The 18,561-nt window shown below is 43.1% G+C and overlaps 1 protein-coding gene across 1 annotated transcript in view; it reads right to left on the bottom strand.

Annotated features, from left to right (window-relative positions):
- Window positions 1–3,755: 3,755 nt before the first annotated feature.
- The window catches only part of ELOVL6 (ELOVL fatty acid elongase 6), a 75,587-nt gene continuing 60,781 nt past the window's right edge, over window positions 3,756–18,561 (bottom strand). Inside the window, exons 3-4 of the mRNA XM_068403442.1 lie at window positions 5,718–5,869; window positions 3,756–4,269 (exon numbers count right to left, since the gene is read on the bottom strand). Coding sequence (XP_068259543.1) covers window positions 3,845–4,269; window positions 5,718–5,869 — 577 coding nt within the window. The 3' untranslated portion in view covers window positions 3,756–3,844. The remainder of the gene's footprint in view (window positions 4,270–5,717; window positions 5,870–18,561) is intronic.

Here is an 18,561-nt window from a genome sequence, read left to right on the forward strand (position 1 = left end):
CAGCTGCCTAAGCATAAACTCATATCAACCTTTCTGGTTTTATTTCAATACATTGGATTAATGTATCAAAACACAAAATGCGGACCTCGACCCTGGCAGACTGACCTTATCACCAGTGTAACTTTCCTGACTCTTAAGTGAATCCCGTAACAGCATTTCCAGCATCTGTGGTGGTTGTCACAGGTCTCATAATGCCTGGTAATTTATTTAAAGTTTTAGTTCCCCATGGCGTGTGTGAATGCAACAGAATTACAGTTTTATTTAAAATAATTAGGAAAAAAAGTAGTGGACAGAAAAATTTGAAAGTGTGACCCCCAAGGCTCAAACCAGGGGAAATAAACAGGACCCAATTTGCTGTGTTTGTATCTTGTGGCTTGTAGGCTGGAACAGCTGGAGCACTGTTGAGGTGTCATTACGTTAGGGTTGACTGGCTCAGTGTTTAAATACACGTGAGTGGGTTAAATGCAATGTCTAAATATAATGTGTGCATTTTTTTAGGAAAAAAAAAGGTAAGAAAAACAGTGTATGGTTGCTTTGGTCTCATCCTCAATTTCTTTAATGCCAGTTAGCACATTTGACTCCTGTGTAAAACCTGAGTCAAAGCCCAATGGTACAACAGGAGAGGGCTATAGGACCTGTGCAAATGCACGAGCGATGCGTCATCTCCTAAAGCAAAGTGTGACAGCCAATTTCCAGTGTGACGATACATGTACCCTAATTCACCACCGTCCCTTATGTGCCTGATCTTGCTGCCCCTTCCCTGCACATAGGCTTGCTTGCAGCCTAGTCGCCCGCCAGGACACCCACTGAATTCAGCACCCAGTTCCCCCTGCACGCCGGGGTTACACCTGCACTGTGTTTTGAGGAGGTCACTCAGGCTGGTTTCTGCACTGGAGCCACTTCCCAGGCAGTAAGGAAGGTGGCCCTCGCCCGCCTGGCCCCGGCTGCCAGGGAGGAGGGCACGTCGGGAGCAGGCGCTGGGAACAGTGCAGAGGTACCCACAATTGCTTTGGCAGGATGGGGTAAGAGCAGGTGAAATTCTTGCTCCGCTGAAGTGTCGACATTGCCAGCATCACCACCCAGCATGCACAGATGTGTTTTTTTCTCTTACACAATTAAGGAAAACAGTGTAAGAAACACAGGAGGTTGTTTGCAACCCACCCTGTTTTCTGCCCGTGTTGAACTCAGGCTGCGAATCCTTGCCTTGCTGTGGTGTCGCTTCTTATGGACAAAGTTTATGGGGCTTTTAAGTCATTAGCCATAAGCCTCAAATTAGTAGATGTGTGCGGTTCCTTCCCCTCTGCTCACATAAAAGGCAGTCGGACACACAAGCTCTGTTCAAAGCCTCCACTGACTTCACAGGGTCCAAGATTTCTGCTACAGCTTCAGCTCCAGATGCCGGACCACTTCCACCCCCTCTTGCTTTATCTGAGAGACCTAAGACACACAGGACTGAGGGTCTAAATGGCACGATGATGGGCTTCTACCAATGCTTCTCATCTAACTGCAGTCGACTTAATTTTGCCTTTTCCACTCTTAACTGTCTTCTCAACCTGCTTCTTAGCCAGGGCAAAACTAAGCATGAGGAAAAAGGCTTATTCAGCATTGTAATTATCGGCTCCCAAGCTGTATAACAAAATGGTTTACACATTTAATTGGTTTTGTCTAATATTTCCATGTATACAGTAGTCCTATTAATGAATAGCATAGCTTCATTACTGCATATCACATTTTGCGATTTGTTGTGTACCATAAAATAATGTCAGCACATCAATAACTTAAATAACACAAATGTAAACTCATTTTCTGCTTGTTATAATTGTGATTTTAGCCTGCAAAGGCTTTTTGATTTGTAAGACCATTCACATAACATGGAATGTAACTTTATTTGTTTTTCTTTTGTATATGAGACATCGAAAGCCCTTGTCATCTCTTAACAGGACATTAAAGCAGCTCTGTTTCATGAATGACAGCACAATTAAAGCTAAAAATCGTAATTAAAAAAAAAAACCCTTTGTACTGTACAATCTCAAATTAAAGCAAGAAAGATAATGATAATCTTTTGCGTTAGCCAGGAAACGTGATTCTCTACCACTGGGCTTTTTTTTTCTTGTTGACAATTCACAGAATGTGTATATGGTTGTAGTTATAGGTGTGTGTATATCCTATGCAGAACAGCAGTCCCTATTTTGTTGATTTAGTTCTTCTAATTGTTTAGTTAAACTACCTAACTGATACAATTTAGAATACTACATTAACACATTTAACATCAATTTTACATACTTGTGTCTTTGAAATACTAGGAATTTTTACACATTTTATTTGGCTTTGTAAGGACTGGAATATCACAGATAATGCAACTACTTGTCTTTGAAAGAATATGGCTGTTCTCAACTAACTGTCTAAGGTTCAGAGTGAAATACGTTTCTCCTTTTATCTGTAGCTGACTTAGAGAAGAAAGAGTGTCTTCTTAAGTGGTCAGTCTGATGTTACAGTACAGATTCTGCAGAGTGACAGATACATATTTAATGAAGGATAATTCTCTCTGGACTTTAGAGTTAAACTGTTGCAGCAAAATTGCTCCGTTTGGACTTATTTTTTTTCTATACGAATCTCAAGAACAACCTATTCCAAGTATGTTTTGTAGTAGTAGCTCTACATGACCAGAGGAGGGCACTTTGAACATCTTTGCACTGCCCAGGAGGCAGATGCAGAAGCACAGTGTTACCCAATGTCACACAGTCCTGCCACCTCTTCCCACCCAGGCAGGTATCCTTGTGTCCACAAGAATACAGAATCCGTTGTATCACAGGGCTCTGTTCTGAAAACAGTGGGCAGATATATCACTCTCTTCTCGCTAACTAGGATTTCTTCCGATTTCCCCCATTTAATTCAGTGTCGCTGCAGGTTAAATTAAGATTAATGGATAATTCCTAAAAATCACGTAAGGGGAGTTGTCTCCCTCTCCTTCCTGAACATCCCTCTGCTATTAGCCCCTGGTAATTTAGCAAATATTAATTGATTTAACCCTCTATGACTTATTCTGCTGCAGAAATTCCTTGCCTTGAACTCAAAAATGCACTTGGAAAATGCACTCTCTGAGATATGTATTGCAACAGTGCATCTTTTCACATTAAACTCTTGTAAAAGTACTGCTCCTTTCCACCTTCTGAGGGAGGCAACTCTGCGTCCCAGCTCTGCTCCCCCTGCAGAGTACGTAGCGGAGAAATCAATCTCTTCTCTTTTCTATTCATGACCACAGTGTGGAGTTCAGCCATTTTCCATGCAGGAAACATCCTTTTGAGTTTCATTTTGGCTAAAGGTTATCGACCTTCTATGGAACGGATTTTAATTTTGCAATCTTACTGTTATCATAGACAGACTTTTTTTTGTCACCTCTCTGCTTTGTTTTGTTCAAGTTTAATGCTGAAAAATTATTATAAAGGATTTAGAAACTTTTTTTTTTAAATAGAAGTCTCTCCTCCACCCTGGGGAAACACACTGCTTATTTAATGTACTTCTTTTTCCCTCAACATTATTCCTTTTCTCTTTTCTTTTCTTCTCTTTTTTCCTTCCTTTTTCTTTTCTTTTTTCTCTTCTTTCTTTTCTCGAGCAGACAGGTACAAGAAGTTGTCTTTCATCAGCAGTCCTTTGAGACACAGTAGAATTCAGTGAGTCCTCACCATGATAGGATCATAAACTTACTGGGTTAAACCATGCTAACCTTCCCTAAGCTGCCAAGTTTTAGCTGCACCATACATGTATGTGTTTCCTTGTGCCATTTTCTTCTCTTATAATTTTGTTTTTCTTGATGACCCTGAGCTATGGCTTCTTGTTTGTACCACTAGTCAACCTTCCTTTCTTTTCTGGTTTTGCCGATATAGGCCTCAAAGAAAAAATGGCAGAAGAGCACAAGGTAGCTGAGGTACATGAGAGAGGACCAGATGATGTTCTGCACATGGGAATGGCACTGGCCCTGCTGCATCCAGGAGAAGACCAGGTAATTGATCACGCAACCGATCAACATCTGAGTGATCTGCGACAAGGTGATGAACATGGCAAACTTGCGTGAGACTCTGAAGCCAGCAGCCCGCAAGGCATAGTAAGAGTACATAACGGCATGTACTCCGTAGTTCATGGTCATGAACCAGCCACCGCCGGCCACCATGTCCTTGTAGGAATACCAAGAATAAAGTAACACAGTAATGTGATGGTACCAGTGTAAGAAGATGAGCTTCTGTTTCCTAAGAATAATGAATATTGTATCACCTGTAACAAAAGAAAAAAGAAAAAAAAAAGGAGGGGAGGAAATGAGAAACATATCGAACAATTCCATAGTTACTGCAGCGCTCTCTTCCCTTTGCTGTTGCTGGAGTATACACTATTTTGGAGTCGCTATTGTAGAAAAGTAGATTTTGTTCCTCCTTCCTGCTTTTTTCTTCCTTCTGCTTCTCATGACTGCACTGAGCATCTCAATTAGAGATACATATATACGTATGCTACTTGTTTTCCATTGTTATAGACACAATGTTCCCAAAAAAGATCCCTGAGGTTTGAATCTGGGGACTTATTTCTATGTATATGTATCCCAGGAAATCCAAATAATGAATATTAGTAATGGGTAGAACCAAAACTGCACTGTCTGCACAAGGTCTGTAATAAGCCATAATGCTACTGTTTACTTCATTAGCTGCAAGATGTTGACTCACATTTTAATAAGTAATCATATGTTCAATTTATTGTTGCTGTGCAGTTCTAGCTGATGTTTTCCAGTTTTAACAACTAAATTTCTGTGGTTTTGCAGTAATTTAAGCAGCAGGAAGCCAAGGGATTCTGACACAGCAAAACAACTGGTGTCTCTCTCTTTCCAGTTTTTATGCTGATGAACTGCTGTGCTGTAATTTGCTGAATCAAATTCTCTGCTGAAAGGTGAAGACTTATTTTTGCTGTATACCTGAACACAGTGAGTGCTGCAGCCCTTTGAGGTTTAGTAAGGGCATCCTCCGAAATGAAAGCTGGAGGGCTGCTAAATCGCTGCCTCCTCCTTCCATTAAAACAATCATTACTTACCCTAATAAGCCACGGGATGAGAACACATGCAGACTGGCTATTAAGTTTGCTTTGGCATGAACATCATAAGTACCCTTACCAAAAAAACTGCTGTAGACACAGGAGTTTATAAGCATCAGGACTGGAAAAGCTAGGGATATTATGGGAAATTGGTTTCTATATGGAGGAAGCAGGCAGCCACAGCTTTCAATGTTTAGGGAGGAAGCATGTTACTGTTCATAATTGTAGGCCTACATGTTTATTTAAGGATGAATGCTGCAGAATGGAGGCAGAACCTGACTCAAAGTTTCTTGCTGACACAACTGTTGTAGCCCACCTTTCACTTCTGTACTCGTATTTGCCTACGAGTAGCTAAGAGGTACGGACCAGATCGCTCTTCTCTCTTGCCTGCCCTACTGTGTATAATGACTGCAGTTTATTCCTGGGCTTGGAATGGTCTTATTCAACGGCACGTTGCTGTAACTTCAGCCAAGCTGGACTTAATCTGTAGAGACTAAAACATGCAGAGTTTGGGGTTGGTTTTGTTTACTCAGTTTTTCTAAGACTAAAACGAAATTTCGGCAGCACTGAGACCCTTCTTGTGCTTCCTGCACAGACGTGTCTGCTCTAAATCTGCATAGTGAGAGAAAGGGAGAGAGAGTACTCACCTAGTTCGGGTGCTTTGCTTAGCACAAATGCATATGCCCAGAATTTGCTGACAGGTCCAATGTAAAAACTCTGGTCACACACTGACTGCTTCAGGCCTTTGGTCATCAAAATGTACAGCATATAAGCACCAGTTCGAACAGCACCGAATATACTTTAAAAAAAAAGAGAAAATGAAGAAAGTTGAGTGGACACTTGAAATCTACATGCCATCACTTCAAATCATTATGAGAAAAAGGCCATAAATGTGCTGAAATAATAAGTCTGAGACAGCCTTAAAGCTGGAGTAACTCTGCTGGCTTCCAGGAAGTTATTCTGAACTCAGATTTGTAAACTGGACTGCAGCCATATCCCCTGGTGAAAGTCTGGAACAGTAACATCAAGGATTTTTATTTCATTACTACAGGAATGATCCTTCAGTTTTCGGGAGCAGTGGGAGACATCTACTTCAGCTGAAAACAACACTCAGAGTTTTGATGATGATGGCTGGGAGACTACACGACATGAGCTGATAAAGAGATGTCATCAATGTAATCAGGACCAATTCCCTCTTCTCATTTCCTCAGAGTTTCCTCTTGTCTCTCCCTGTGTTTATTACACCCACAGGAGCTCTGAGCCCAGACAAACCCAGGTAGTGCGCACAGATTTTGATGGGGGTCTCAGTCAGGGCTGGTGTTTTGGTGCACGTGCTGATTTCATGCTTCATCTGTTAACAGGTCACTGTGAAGAGAAGAATCAACTAGTTGAATCAAGTCGTAAACAGCAGATTCACCCTCACCTCATCAAAGTGAGAAGCAAGGTAACAGTGGTCTGTAAATGAGAAACATCAAGAGATCTGCAATGGTATTAATTAGTGCAATTACAGAGGGGATAGGTTCAGATAACAAGACATCCAGCTCATGTTAAGGAACAAAGGTTTCTGCCTTAGCAGTGAGGAGCTCTGCAAAAGGAATTGCCTCACTGTTTTACAGCAAGAACATGCTTGCCCATTGGCTACCATGGTAGCTTGTTGGCCCTTCAAAAGCTGTGATGAATACTGGTTGAAACAAGCAGCTTTCAGAAAAATGGAGCAAAGGGAGACCCAATCTCCTCTGGGGTTCAGTATGTCTTACTTTATGCCTACATCGTATGTCCCTATGCCTCTCCGCAGCTCCATCTTATCTCCCTTCTAACTTCTTTGTGACCTTGTCTTACTCATGAATCCTCTGGTTCCTGCTCCGCCTTGGTGTCTTTCGTGACTATCGCATGGCAGCAAGCAAACCAAGCCACCTAAAACTGACGTGTAGATACACGTGAGCAATGAAAGCTACCACTTATGTAAAGTGTGTGAAATATGGAACAGTTCATCTCAAGTTACAGATTCTCTGTTACTTGTGCTTGTCTTGTGGAGTCAGTATTCTTTAAAAAATGTGTTTTAAAATCAACGCAGCCTCAAAAGCTGAGGTCTATGGCAGTTCTTACAGCACTTGGTCAGACGAGACGGTTCAAGTAAGCCTGCTGAGTATAAAAACTGTTGACCTAAGTTTTCATATTTTTTGCACAAAGTAGATTTCCAAATCTGCAGCATTAATATACCCAGTCAAACCTGCCTACTGCTAAGAAGCAAAGCACCTTGCTCTCCCCTGTCCACTGCACACACTCTGCAACCAAGTGGAGTACCACGCTGCCTGGTGCTCTTCGGGCTCTGTCAGCGGCATCACAGATGGGGCTGTACAGCCAGCTCATGCCCAGGGGCTCCCGCACCATTACGTTTTTATGCCTGAGGTTTCACTGTGCCACAACGAAATTCAGATAACAGTGAGCACTTAAGAAGCTACTATTATTATCTTTTATTTGTATGGTGGTATTTGCTCATGGGCTCTACTGCCAGATGAGTCCTCTTGTGCAATGTGCGAATAAAAAACCATCCTGCTATGGTACAGGTGTACTGAAGGAGTTTAGCTGAGTCTGGGTTTCCCATTAGCACTGCCCAAAGCAATGCACATATTCCCAGGCTTAGGCAAGACAGCCGTTGCAGTCTCTCACGTTCATCCACCCCTGCATGCAGAAGAGATAGATAGTGCAGTATTCTTAGCATTTGCGCAGCCTGTAGTACATCCTCTCAATGCAGGGTTGCTCCCTTCCAGAAACACTCTCTCAGCATGCTCTTCTCACGTCTTTTGGGGATCGGTCCTTTTAACTCAGCAGAGAGTGCCAAAAGAGAGTGCCCAAGCCTGCAGGAGGAGTTTTGAAACCAGGTGCAACTCGTTCTGTGTCTTCTCTCTGGCATTTAGCACACATTTTTTTTCTCAGGAGTTGCATTTCTCATTCCCAAGATGACAGGAAATCCTGACAGAGATGTGAACTGATCACTTCCTGAGGCAGTGAACTCCTCAAGCTAACCAGGGCAGGCTGCTGCTTGCTCCTGCGTTTTGGGTGGTGGCAAAACTGGGTGGAGGAAGATCAGGCAGAATACCTAATGATACGCTGGTTCTCTCATTAGCAAATATCTCAGTGCTGACATTAAAATGGAGGAAAAAAAGGAAATTTTAAGTTATGAAATCAATAGCTGCAAGCAATATGCCTTTCTTTGCACAGAAGTGGTATTGCTTTTCTAAAATATCATTTATTATTGAAGTTGTAAAACCAAAGAGAATTCTGTGCCATGAACACAGATGAGAAGAGCGCTTGTTCGAGCAACAGGCAAACGTTGACTTAACTGTAAGTGACTGAGTATGGACACCCAGGGATTTAATCTGGACTGGTAACAGAGCCAAAGAGTATTTGCCCTGTGAGGATTACAGAGTTTCACTCTGCTGTCCTTGAGATTATAACGATGTAATTCTTCCTGTCTTTCTGTTTAGCCACTACTGCAGAGCTCTCCTTGGGGCGCTTGCATGGACACACACACACACACATTGACACACACACACACACTCTCGCACTTACTTTTCTATAATTTTGCAGCACAGTGGCTTCCTCTAGTTCCATGATTCTAGATGAAGTGACTCCAGCAACTGCTGTACACGGTGTGAGTCAGACTAAACTGAATTTTTTTACCAGTAAAAACCAAGTTACATTTTCACATAATTCACAAGGGAAGGTTTTATAAATAAGGAGGATGGCAAACTGGAAGTAACTGATTCCATTACCTAAACAGATGCCATGAGCAGGTAGCTGTTTATGAGATGGGCTGCATGCCAAAACACTACCTTGCCAACAAGCACATGCCACTGGAGACAGAAAAAGATCTAATGCACGCCTGCAAACATGCCTCGGACCCAGAGAGCCAGGACTGCTTTTTGTGCCTCTGCCACTTAATCTTGTTTGTTCTGTTAAGGTAGGATCAACCAACAAATCTCTATCTTGCAGAGACATGATGTGCAGCAGAGTGATGACACTGCTTGCTCAGTAAATCACTTCTGCTTCATTTTGTCCTCGCCCTGCTCTGTGCTGTAGCTTTTGTGAGGTATTGAAACGAACTGCTTACCAAAGCAGTCTGTCTGGTGGGAATCATCTGCAGGGATTTTAGAAATAAGGTAACAGTGAATTACTGTACAATTACAACCTTTTGCAAGTAGAGAGACTGATCAGAAACAAACTGCACTGGCTAACGCAGCTTTCTCATCTATTCAGACTCAAAATGTCCTACATTCTCCTCCCTTCAGGCAGTGACTGCTCTGGTAGGTTAACTTGCCCAGCTGATATTTTACTGTCTATAATATGATCAAAACATATCCATGACTAAAATAAAAAGTAATACTTTTCCCTCACAAACTTGTTTTCAAACGAGGGCCTCAAAACACATCTCATGCATGAGTTATGTGCAGCGTTAAGAAGGAGGGAAACTGAGGGCTGGGAAGCTAGCTGATGGGAAGACAAAGCAGGCATTAGTGGCTGAAGCCTATTCCTGCTTTCTGTTCCCTCCATCCTACTTACCAGGAGGGAGCGAAGTACCTGTTTCTCAAAAGCCTGAAAGTGCAGCAGGTAGCTCAAGACTCCAGTTCAACCCCAGGTGCCATTGTAGAAGGTTCAGCTCCTCCTCGCAGTGAGGAGGACACTGCCCATTTTTGCTAGGGCTGCTTTCTATGCAGACCCATCACTGCACTTGGCTCCTGCCACCTCTGGACATCCCGTTCCAGGACCAACACTGCAGAATTGAGCACATAATGTGACCTCCGCATAAAAAAGAAAATTAAAAGTTCAGCACAGAATATAGCAACATTTCCTAAAGGATTTTAGTGCTGTGATAATCAGAGAGCAGAAATTCTCTGCTCTGGTTTGCATTTTAAAAGAACCCTTAAACTAACTGAACACACCATGCAAACTGTATCGGCAGAACTAGGGAAAGATGGCATTGAAGATGGCACTGAAGGGGTAACAGTCTTGACTACGGCTAAGGTGAATGTACAATATGTTAGCTACAAGCTACGCAACAAAAGCGGAGTATCTTTATGTCTGAAGCGTGCCACCCTGCGAACGCAGCACCAGCAGAGCTGCAGGGAGCCCGCAGACAGCAAGACCCAGCTGTGCTGCGCAAAAGTAAGGGCTGGTAGGGACTTCAAGCAGAGCCCTCCTTACCCAGGCCCACAGGCTGTTCAGCATGGCCCAAACCACAGGCGCCCAGCTGGTTTAACCAGTCTCTGAGGTGTTGGACTATCCCCTGCCATTGAATGTGCTGGGCTCGTCTGGCAGCGAGCTGGCCGGGCGCCCAGCCGGAGCTCCCACGGCTCCAGCTCCCAGCCTGGGGCCTGGCTGGAGGAGAGAAGAAATCTTAATTCCAGCCCGACCTGCTTACATGGTGGCTCACAGCAGTCCCAGCAGGTGCGTCTGTGCCCCAGGAGCACAGGGAGGTGGTGGAAAATGCGTGGTCCTCCTCTGTGAATGCCACATCGAACAGCCGGTGGTCCTGGGAGAGCAGCCGAGACCACCTCACATGTGGAGTCACAGCCCTCAGCCTGCAGCCTGCTTGCACCACAACAGCGAGAAAAAAGGGAAGCAGGTTCTTTGTTCGGTTTTTTTTTTGGTTTAGCATGCAAAATATTTACAGAGGAAGCACTCTGAATTCAAAAGAAATGTTTAAAGGCAGCAGGTGAAGAACGCCGAGATTCCTACACTTTCCTCTGTGACAAATCAAACTGCGTTCACCTTTCCGTTCTGTTCAGTAGGAGTGTTTCAGTGGTCATATCAAGTTTCCCTTCTGCTGCTGAAGAGCTGGTCTCTTAACACAATCAAATGGCCTTTCTGTGCCCTTCTGATTTAAAACCCGCAGTCCTCAGAAAAAAGAGGAACAAGTTGTGCTGGTACTGCTGTGGCACAGGGGTGCAGGACGCCCAGCAACCCCTCGGTCCGGCAGGTCTGAGCGGCAGGGCTGTCCCAGAGCATGCCTAGAGAAAGCCGTTACTGCAAAAGGGCAACAGAATTATTTCTGTGCTTAGCCAAGCAACAGAACACATGTAAAATACTAACTGATACTGTGAAAACACACAGAGAAAGCATCTATAAGAGAAACAACTCTCTGAAGTAAGTTTCTCAAAAAGAAATGTAGCTGAAGCCACCTTCATCAGACAGCTCTGAACTCCCCAACAGGGCAGTTACCCCCAAATCAGTAAAGCAACTCAGGCACTCCTGGTATTATCAAGCGGCACATACCGAGGTGGGTGCACCTCCATGTGAAGGAACGTCTCACATCTTTCAGCCATTTGCTCGCTGTGCTCTTTGATTGATTCCTAAAAATAAGTTTGTAACATGACTGGTAGATTTGTTTTGTAGTTCTTTGGAAGTATTCATAGAGCTTTTCTTCTCCACCTGGTAAGGGCAAGCTTCTTTCAAATCACTCTTACCTTCTGCAATCTCGTGAAACGTGATCTCAGGGTACCAGTCCATCAATCATATGCACCAAGCGGATGATACAGCAGGGACAGGGCTAGGTGACAGCTTTCTTAAGAAACTGATGGATTTTGTTGCCAGAAATGAAACTCTTTGTAGGAGATCTCTATCTGTCTCCCTCTTCAGCCATGTGAGAAGGAACAGTAGCTTTGGCAGACTCAGAAGACACAGAGGCACCTCCAGAGAATGCAAACACTGAAGGGGCCGCTTGCCTTGCAAACGAGCAGAGGGAAAGATTTTTTCCAAGCTTTTTCCTAGGTGACTTCAGATGAAGTTGGCAGACCAGTGTTGGGAATTGGCCCTTCCCAGGGAGGAAGCACACGAGGACAGGTCCTACCTAGCAAACAGGGCAGGAGTTCTGGAAACATGCATTTATATGGTGACCGCACAGTATATATACAGAGGTATTATAAGAAGATATACCTAAACTATTATCTGTGTCATCAGGTGAAGCAGTCAGATCACAGTGTGCTTGCTGCTTTGCTATTGCTGCGGTGATTATACAGTCAAACCAGTGGGAAAGATGGAAGATTTAATGAATCGTTGGCCTGCTCCCAACCTAAAATCCGTGCTTACATTTTGCAGTGGCTTCAGGTCCCGCAGGAGCAGAGTACTCTGGGAAATTGCTAACCTTTGTGTCAAAAAGAGAAGAGTATCAAAAAAAATTTTAGTAGCTAAATCAGGATGTTTGTGGGAGTCTGCCCTCATAATCTGTAAAAAAAAAAATGAAACTGTATTTCTTCCAGTTCTCCCAGGATATGGCTGTAGTGAAGGTAGTTTCTTTTTTAAAGTTGAGCCAAAATGAAAGGGAATGTCCAGGTTAAAGTAGTTATCTGGCTGGTGTCAAAAGAGGAAAGGATATTAGGGTCTGGTTTGTGCTGACCAGAACTATGGACCAATAGCCTACTGACTTTTACTGGTGCCTGGGTGCTTATATTAAACCATGAGAGCAGCCTCCCCAAGAGCCTGCCTGACAGAGATGGCATTCGTTCCACCGCGGCGAGGGGTCTGGCGAGACCTGCTGCCACACACCAACCTTCCAGCGTATGGAAGCAAAGGGTGAGTGAGAAATACGTTTCCTGGCTAACTAAGTTTCCTTAAATCTAAGAGTCCACGAGTGCATGTTCACAGGGTATCACAGAGAGCGAATGTGGGTCCTGCGGGCCCCCCTTTCTGGGGGATGGACGTGTGCAGGAACGTAGCAAAGGAGCAGCACAACCCACGAGAATTCGCTATTGCTTTGCTCTGCTTTCTGACACCCAAGCTGCTGCTCTGGGGTGTTTGTGGACAGCTAGATTTCATTGCAGCTGCTCCTCCCCTTCTTTTTTTTTAAAAATGAATCATCTCTTAACTCTTTTTGTGTTTGTGTTTTTTTTTTTTCCAAGGATGTGCACTTTCACCCACATCTGGCCAGCTTTGCAGGGGGAATGGAGGAGCAGTGCTACCTTCACTGGGCAATGTGCAATACATGATGGTGCAATATTGAAAAAAAGTTGGATTTTCCAGAATGAATAAATTCTCCAAAAGAGAGGAGGAATTAATTAATCCTATGACAATTTTAGTATACAGTTTCACTAAAAGTTTGTCTGACTACATACATATTATCTCAGATGTGACTCCTGTCTTAGTTTGCCTTGACTGTACTCAAATGCAGTTCCAGAAAATCCTGGATCTTCTTGTATTTAAACAGGTGTGGAAACTGTAAGGTTGCTTTAGGCTTATCTTTGATTGCAAAATCATAGTATTTTTACTGTACAGTGAGAAACCATGCACTAAGAAACCAATCATTAAGTACAAATGAAATGTGGGCAATGACTGAAAGGTATCATTTGCCTGTTGTTCAGTGACCTACATGGAATTAATGGCTCTTATTTTGTTCTCAAGGAGTTCATGAGAGCTGTAGCTAAGTCAGTGCCACATGACATGTCCTTTAATCTCACAGAAAAGCAGCCTAGAAAAGTATCTGGCACCCAACTTCCTAAATGGTCAATGCGACACAAGGACAGCCTAGATGAAATACTCATCTATACTCACCTATATTAATAACTGACTAGAAGAACCAGCTTTGTAAGTCTGCATCTGGTTATTAAAAATATTTTGCTAGGTTTGTGGAACTGAGGGTTACATTTTCCCAATTAAATGAATCAGTCTCTTGGCCAGTGAAGCATACACAGCAATACGGTATTCACCTAAGTGATAAAAAGTTTGAAAAAGAATAGTACTGACTACAGATTTGGTCTCTCTTAACTCTAAATGTAACATTTACGAGGCATTTTACAAGCATTTAAAAGAGAGGACTTCTTAATTGTGAGTTACCTTGAAATCCTAGAGACACTTGTTCACATTACAGCTGATGAACTTAGCCCAACTGTTTTTTTTAAGAGAAATGGCAAAGAAAATTAACGTAATTAGGCTGTTGTTTCATCGTCCTTCAACATTTTTGAAGTGCTTTCAAGAAATGCCAACGTTAGTGATGGAGAGGGAGACACGATCCTGCAGAAAAACTGCTCTTATAAAACTCTTGTAAAGCACTTCCCTGTTCTACCTCTCAGAACTGATCCCAGTACCTCCCCAGAAGACCCTGTCTCCTCACCGAATCCACTTGTGATGAAAAGGACATCTCCATTCTCTCCACAGAGCAGACCTTCCTGTCGCCATACCAAAATTTTGGTCTTGTCTGCCTTCCAACAGCCAAGTGACCTACCACCTCCAGCTTGGGCTGTCCCAGAATTACAAACACCTCAATGATATTCAGGCCAGCAACTGCTTTAGGCCAGACGTCTCTGTGTGAAGAACTGCTAAGTACAAAGCTGTTTGTAAGCTGGGGTCTCTTCAGGTTCAGACCTAACTTTCTTCAGACTTCTTCTGACTGTTTTGGCATCTCCAAGGTTCTTACCATTGTATTTGTGAATATTTCACAGTCCTTGATGGCCTTTACTCTTGTGACAGCCTCGTAAGGTGGCTAAGCATGACTCATTTCAAAGGCTAACTGAAATTCAAGTGTCCTGTCAAAAATCTGTGTCTGAGCCGGGATGAGAAATGATGTGCAACATCACGAGTTGTGGTTCAGTGCCCTACCCATGAGGTCCATTTGATGTAAGCAGAAAGAGGTCTGCCCTCACTCTCTATCACTGAAAACAGTATTATTGAATTAACAGTAAACACACTCCAGTAGGAGGAATTTTCTTCAGAGTCCTTTGACCTACTATAGATTTTCTTTTCACTTTTTAAAGTTACTCTCTAAATCTTCAGGTCCTAAACCCTCCATTTTTATTACCCAAGGTACACCTACATCTTTAAAGATAACTAGTTTATAGACATAAAAGCTGTTGTTACACCTCTTAACATCACACTTTCGCTGTCTTCACATCTGATATTTTGGCAGCATGCTTTCAAGACCTAAAAATTAAGGGTGATGCGGGGAGAGATACAGTGCAAGTTTACAAAGCCGTGCTGTCCTAGAAACACAAACAGCTGAAAACTTCCTGAGCTAGAAGACCAGATAAGAGCAAGATGTGACTTCCACAGACTCAGTCAGCCTCTTCCTTTCCTCTGTTTTCCCTTGACATATTAGGCAAATACCAGGGTGGATTTGGCCTGACATAGCTGGACACAAGCCACAGAGAATGTCAACCTACAGAGTGAGTTTTAAGAGCATCCCTGCTTCTAACTTCCCGCACTGTCCCACCCCTTGAATTTGTGTAGGACCAGACCCCAGCAGCTGACCTTGCCATAGGAGAAAATATTTGGATTCTTCTCCCTCGTGGAATTTTTGCAGTTGTTCTAGCTATTGTAGTTTTGTATTAATGCTCCCTGCTGATCCCCTTATTCGCACCAGTGAACTCCAGAAGAAAATCAGGTATGGACCAGAATCCATGGTGGGGGTGCCTAACTCCTTGTGACATGGGCAGGTACAAAACCCACGATAATGAAGTGGAAAATTCAATGCCAATATTCTTAAAAGCTCCTGTTTTCCTTTACTAATGCCCTCAGTTGATAAAACTACAAAAATGCAGGTTTTAATCCCATTCAGCAGCACTGATTCTATGGGAAGTTCAGTTTAAAAGGCTTCTATCTGCCTTAGTCTATGAAGGAAAAGCCTGAAGACATAACCAGCAAGTCAACCACAGACAAAAACCCTAAACTCTCACTGTAAAATGAAAAAAATCTCATTATTTCAAAGTCAGTCTTGCAGAGGACTGCAATGCTTGTCTTTTGTACGTTTGGGATTTAGGACTATCATGACATTACTGTGCACTTAGCTGAACTCCTTTCTGCTCTATATTGTTTGCATTTCACTGGATAAAAAAATCAGACTGGCTATCATTTTCCCATATTTTTCTTCAACAAAACTAACTTTGGGCACAGATGTGAAAACATGTTACCGAGTCTTCTCTGCTGCTGATGCACTATGGTAACTATTTACGTGCTCACTCTGTCCATGTCAATTTTAGTGTAAAACTGTAAAATTAGAGAATGAGGTTTGTGCTACCATATTTTACCCCTTTGTAACTGTGTTTAGACAACCATGTGCTCAGTTACCACAATTCGGTTGCTAGCAGATAACTGAAAGCACCATTAACTCCCTTGTGCCTGTGTCCTCCAAGGCCTAGCCTATTGATAAAATTATTTGGGACCATTATTTATTCTCTTACAATGGGCAGGAACAAGAAACAATTATGGAAAAGCACCTCGATATACGTCAAGGGAAAAAGCATCCCATGACATACCTTTTTCCTATGGTAAATGAACACCTTTAAAAGCACTCTTTCAAAAATTAACAAAACAGTCATTTAAGAGCAGTTAATCTCATTCTTTAAAAAGAACACAGAAGCATCCTCTTCAGCCCATGTGTCTGAAAGGCCGTAAGGTATCTATCTTCTTCAAAATGGCTAAACTATTGTAATTAAGAGCACCATTTTCACAAATGTTTTGGACTAAGAAATATTTTTAGCTTGCCAAACTCCCTGAAAGCTTGAAATGACTAACGCTTCTGTTCCCACTTGCTATTTTACCTCTCCAGCTGAGGGAATGCATTATTTGGAAACGTTCATTTCCTTCGAGGAGGTGTATGGGATAACTAGCAACGGGCACTCTCCCTGGCTCCTCTGCTTTGAGCTCCCATATCCACGCGTCCCACAGGGAGCTCCGCTGGTCCTCCTGCACTGGAGCTACCCCACCACTCGCCCTGCAGGCAGGCTGCTGCCTCCACTGCCCCGCTGCCTGCCTAGCTGTGCTGATTTCACTGGTTGCATGGCCATGCTGCTTAACTGGACTGGTGAACGATGCAGCTAAAATAGTCTCTCCTCCTCTTTTTTTTTTTTTTTAACAACATGATTTCATTGCTGTCAGCGACAGTGGGGAAAACAAAGACCAGGGAAGGCAAGAGTCTTTCCAGCCAGCCTTGGCACTACAGAGTTCAAAATGTGGCATTGTGCTCTGAGCAGCTACTCTGCCCTGGGAAGCCATTGAAAAGGTACTGAAGACACTGGTTTGCATCTCTCTGCTGGATCTTGTTTCCAATATGGTTCCTTTAGAGGGTGACAGAAAATCCCCAAACTGGCTCAAAAGCTCAGAAACACGCTCAGGATATGGTTGAGAATGGAGCAGGAACTGTACCAATGCTGTATTAAGTACTAGTCTCATTATATATGCTTTTTACTTATCCTCTCTATTTAATCCACTGCTCTGAATAACAGAGTTGGGTGCCTCCAAAACATACTTACTAGAATAGTTACCATCTCTGCAAGGGCATGAGAACACCAAGAATTTAACAAGCCCCAACAGCAAAACCTTCTACCGCCTTGCTGCCCAGCTGCTCCTCAGCCTCTCCCCCTGCCCATCTCCTGACTGGGAAGGAGAACAGTTGGGTCTTGCAGCTCACTCACAGAGCCCTCCCTTGCCCTCCTTGAAGGTGATGGAGTCTCATTCAGGGTGGAGTGGAAGCCACAGTATTGTTAAGAAAACAGTAAGAAAAGGGGGAGATGAGGAATAACATATGCTTTTCTCAGTGTGGCGCTCACTTACCCTAAAACCTGGTGGTCAGCAGTACTGGAAGTGTTTTATAATGGGTGTTCTAGGTCTCAGTACCATGTGCGTGAGCAAAAGTTGTGCTGATCTTTGCAGTTTTTGTCACTCTTTTTGGCAGAAGACTTTTCTTTGCATAAGTTCACGCAGACTTTGATGTTTGGGTTCAGTCCTATCAAAATCCCAAAGCAAAATTCGAGAGAATTCCCCTGCCATCCCTAAAAATACCTCCCATCACTGAACCAAACACACAAGCCCTGCTTTTCAGACCTTTCTACTGCATCTGATCCAGATGTCTCTCTAGCAAGCTTTTCAATGCAAATCATTTGAGTTTTCAGCTGGGACCAAAACCTGAAGCCAGGCCAGCTCAGAGTGATTTAAAAATTGTGCAAATATTTTACATGGCTCTAAGAAATAATATATCTTTTGTGCAGGTTTATATATCCATAAACATATACATACATGCCTGGGTGGTTATTACTTTCCCATGTGATAAATTTTGGGGAGGGAAATGAGATATATTAAAGCGACAGCTCGCTCTGTGGTTCTTAAGTGAGGGCAGACACTGTGCTCCTTGCATCAGTCTTTTTTTTCTCCTTGGCAATAAATCCCTCAGTGTGGAGCCACTCCCTTCAGCCCTTTCCTCTCGTTGGCAGATTTCCTAGTCACAACTCACCTGGTTCCCAAAACTATTTTTTTTGTCCTTTTTATTGACAAAATTGGAAAGAAAATTAGGCTTAACTTATTTCCTTCCCTCTCCAGGGACCTCATTAAGCATACCCAAACAGTGACATCTCTGCAGGGCTCTGGATCAATGGACACTGTCATCTGGAGATTTTAATCACATTAACACCACAGCAGAGTAAAATCCATCTGATTCTCCCTTGCTGCAGCTACTACTTGGAAGGCTTATTTGTGTGGAGAAAAATCGATCTACCACAGCTACCATTT

The sequence above is a fragment of the Nyctibius grandis genome, chromosome 6 (assembly GCF_013368605.1).
Source record: "Nyctibius grandis isolate bNycGra1 chromosome 6, bNycGra1.pri, whole genome shotgun sequence".
In the NCBI taxonomy this organism is placed as follows: Eukaryota; Metazoa; Chordata; class Aves; order Nyctibiiformes; family Nyctibiidae; genus Nyctibius; species Nyctibius grandis.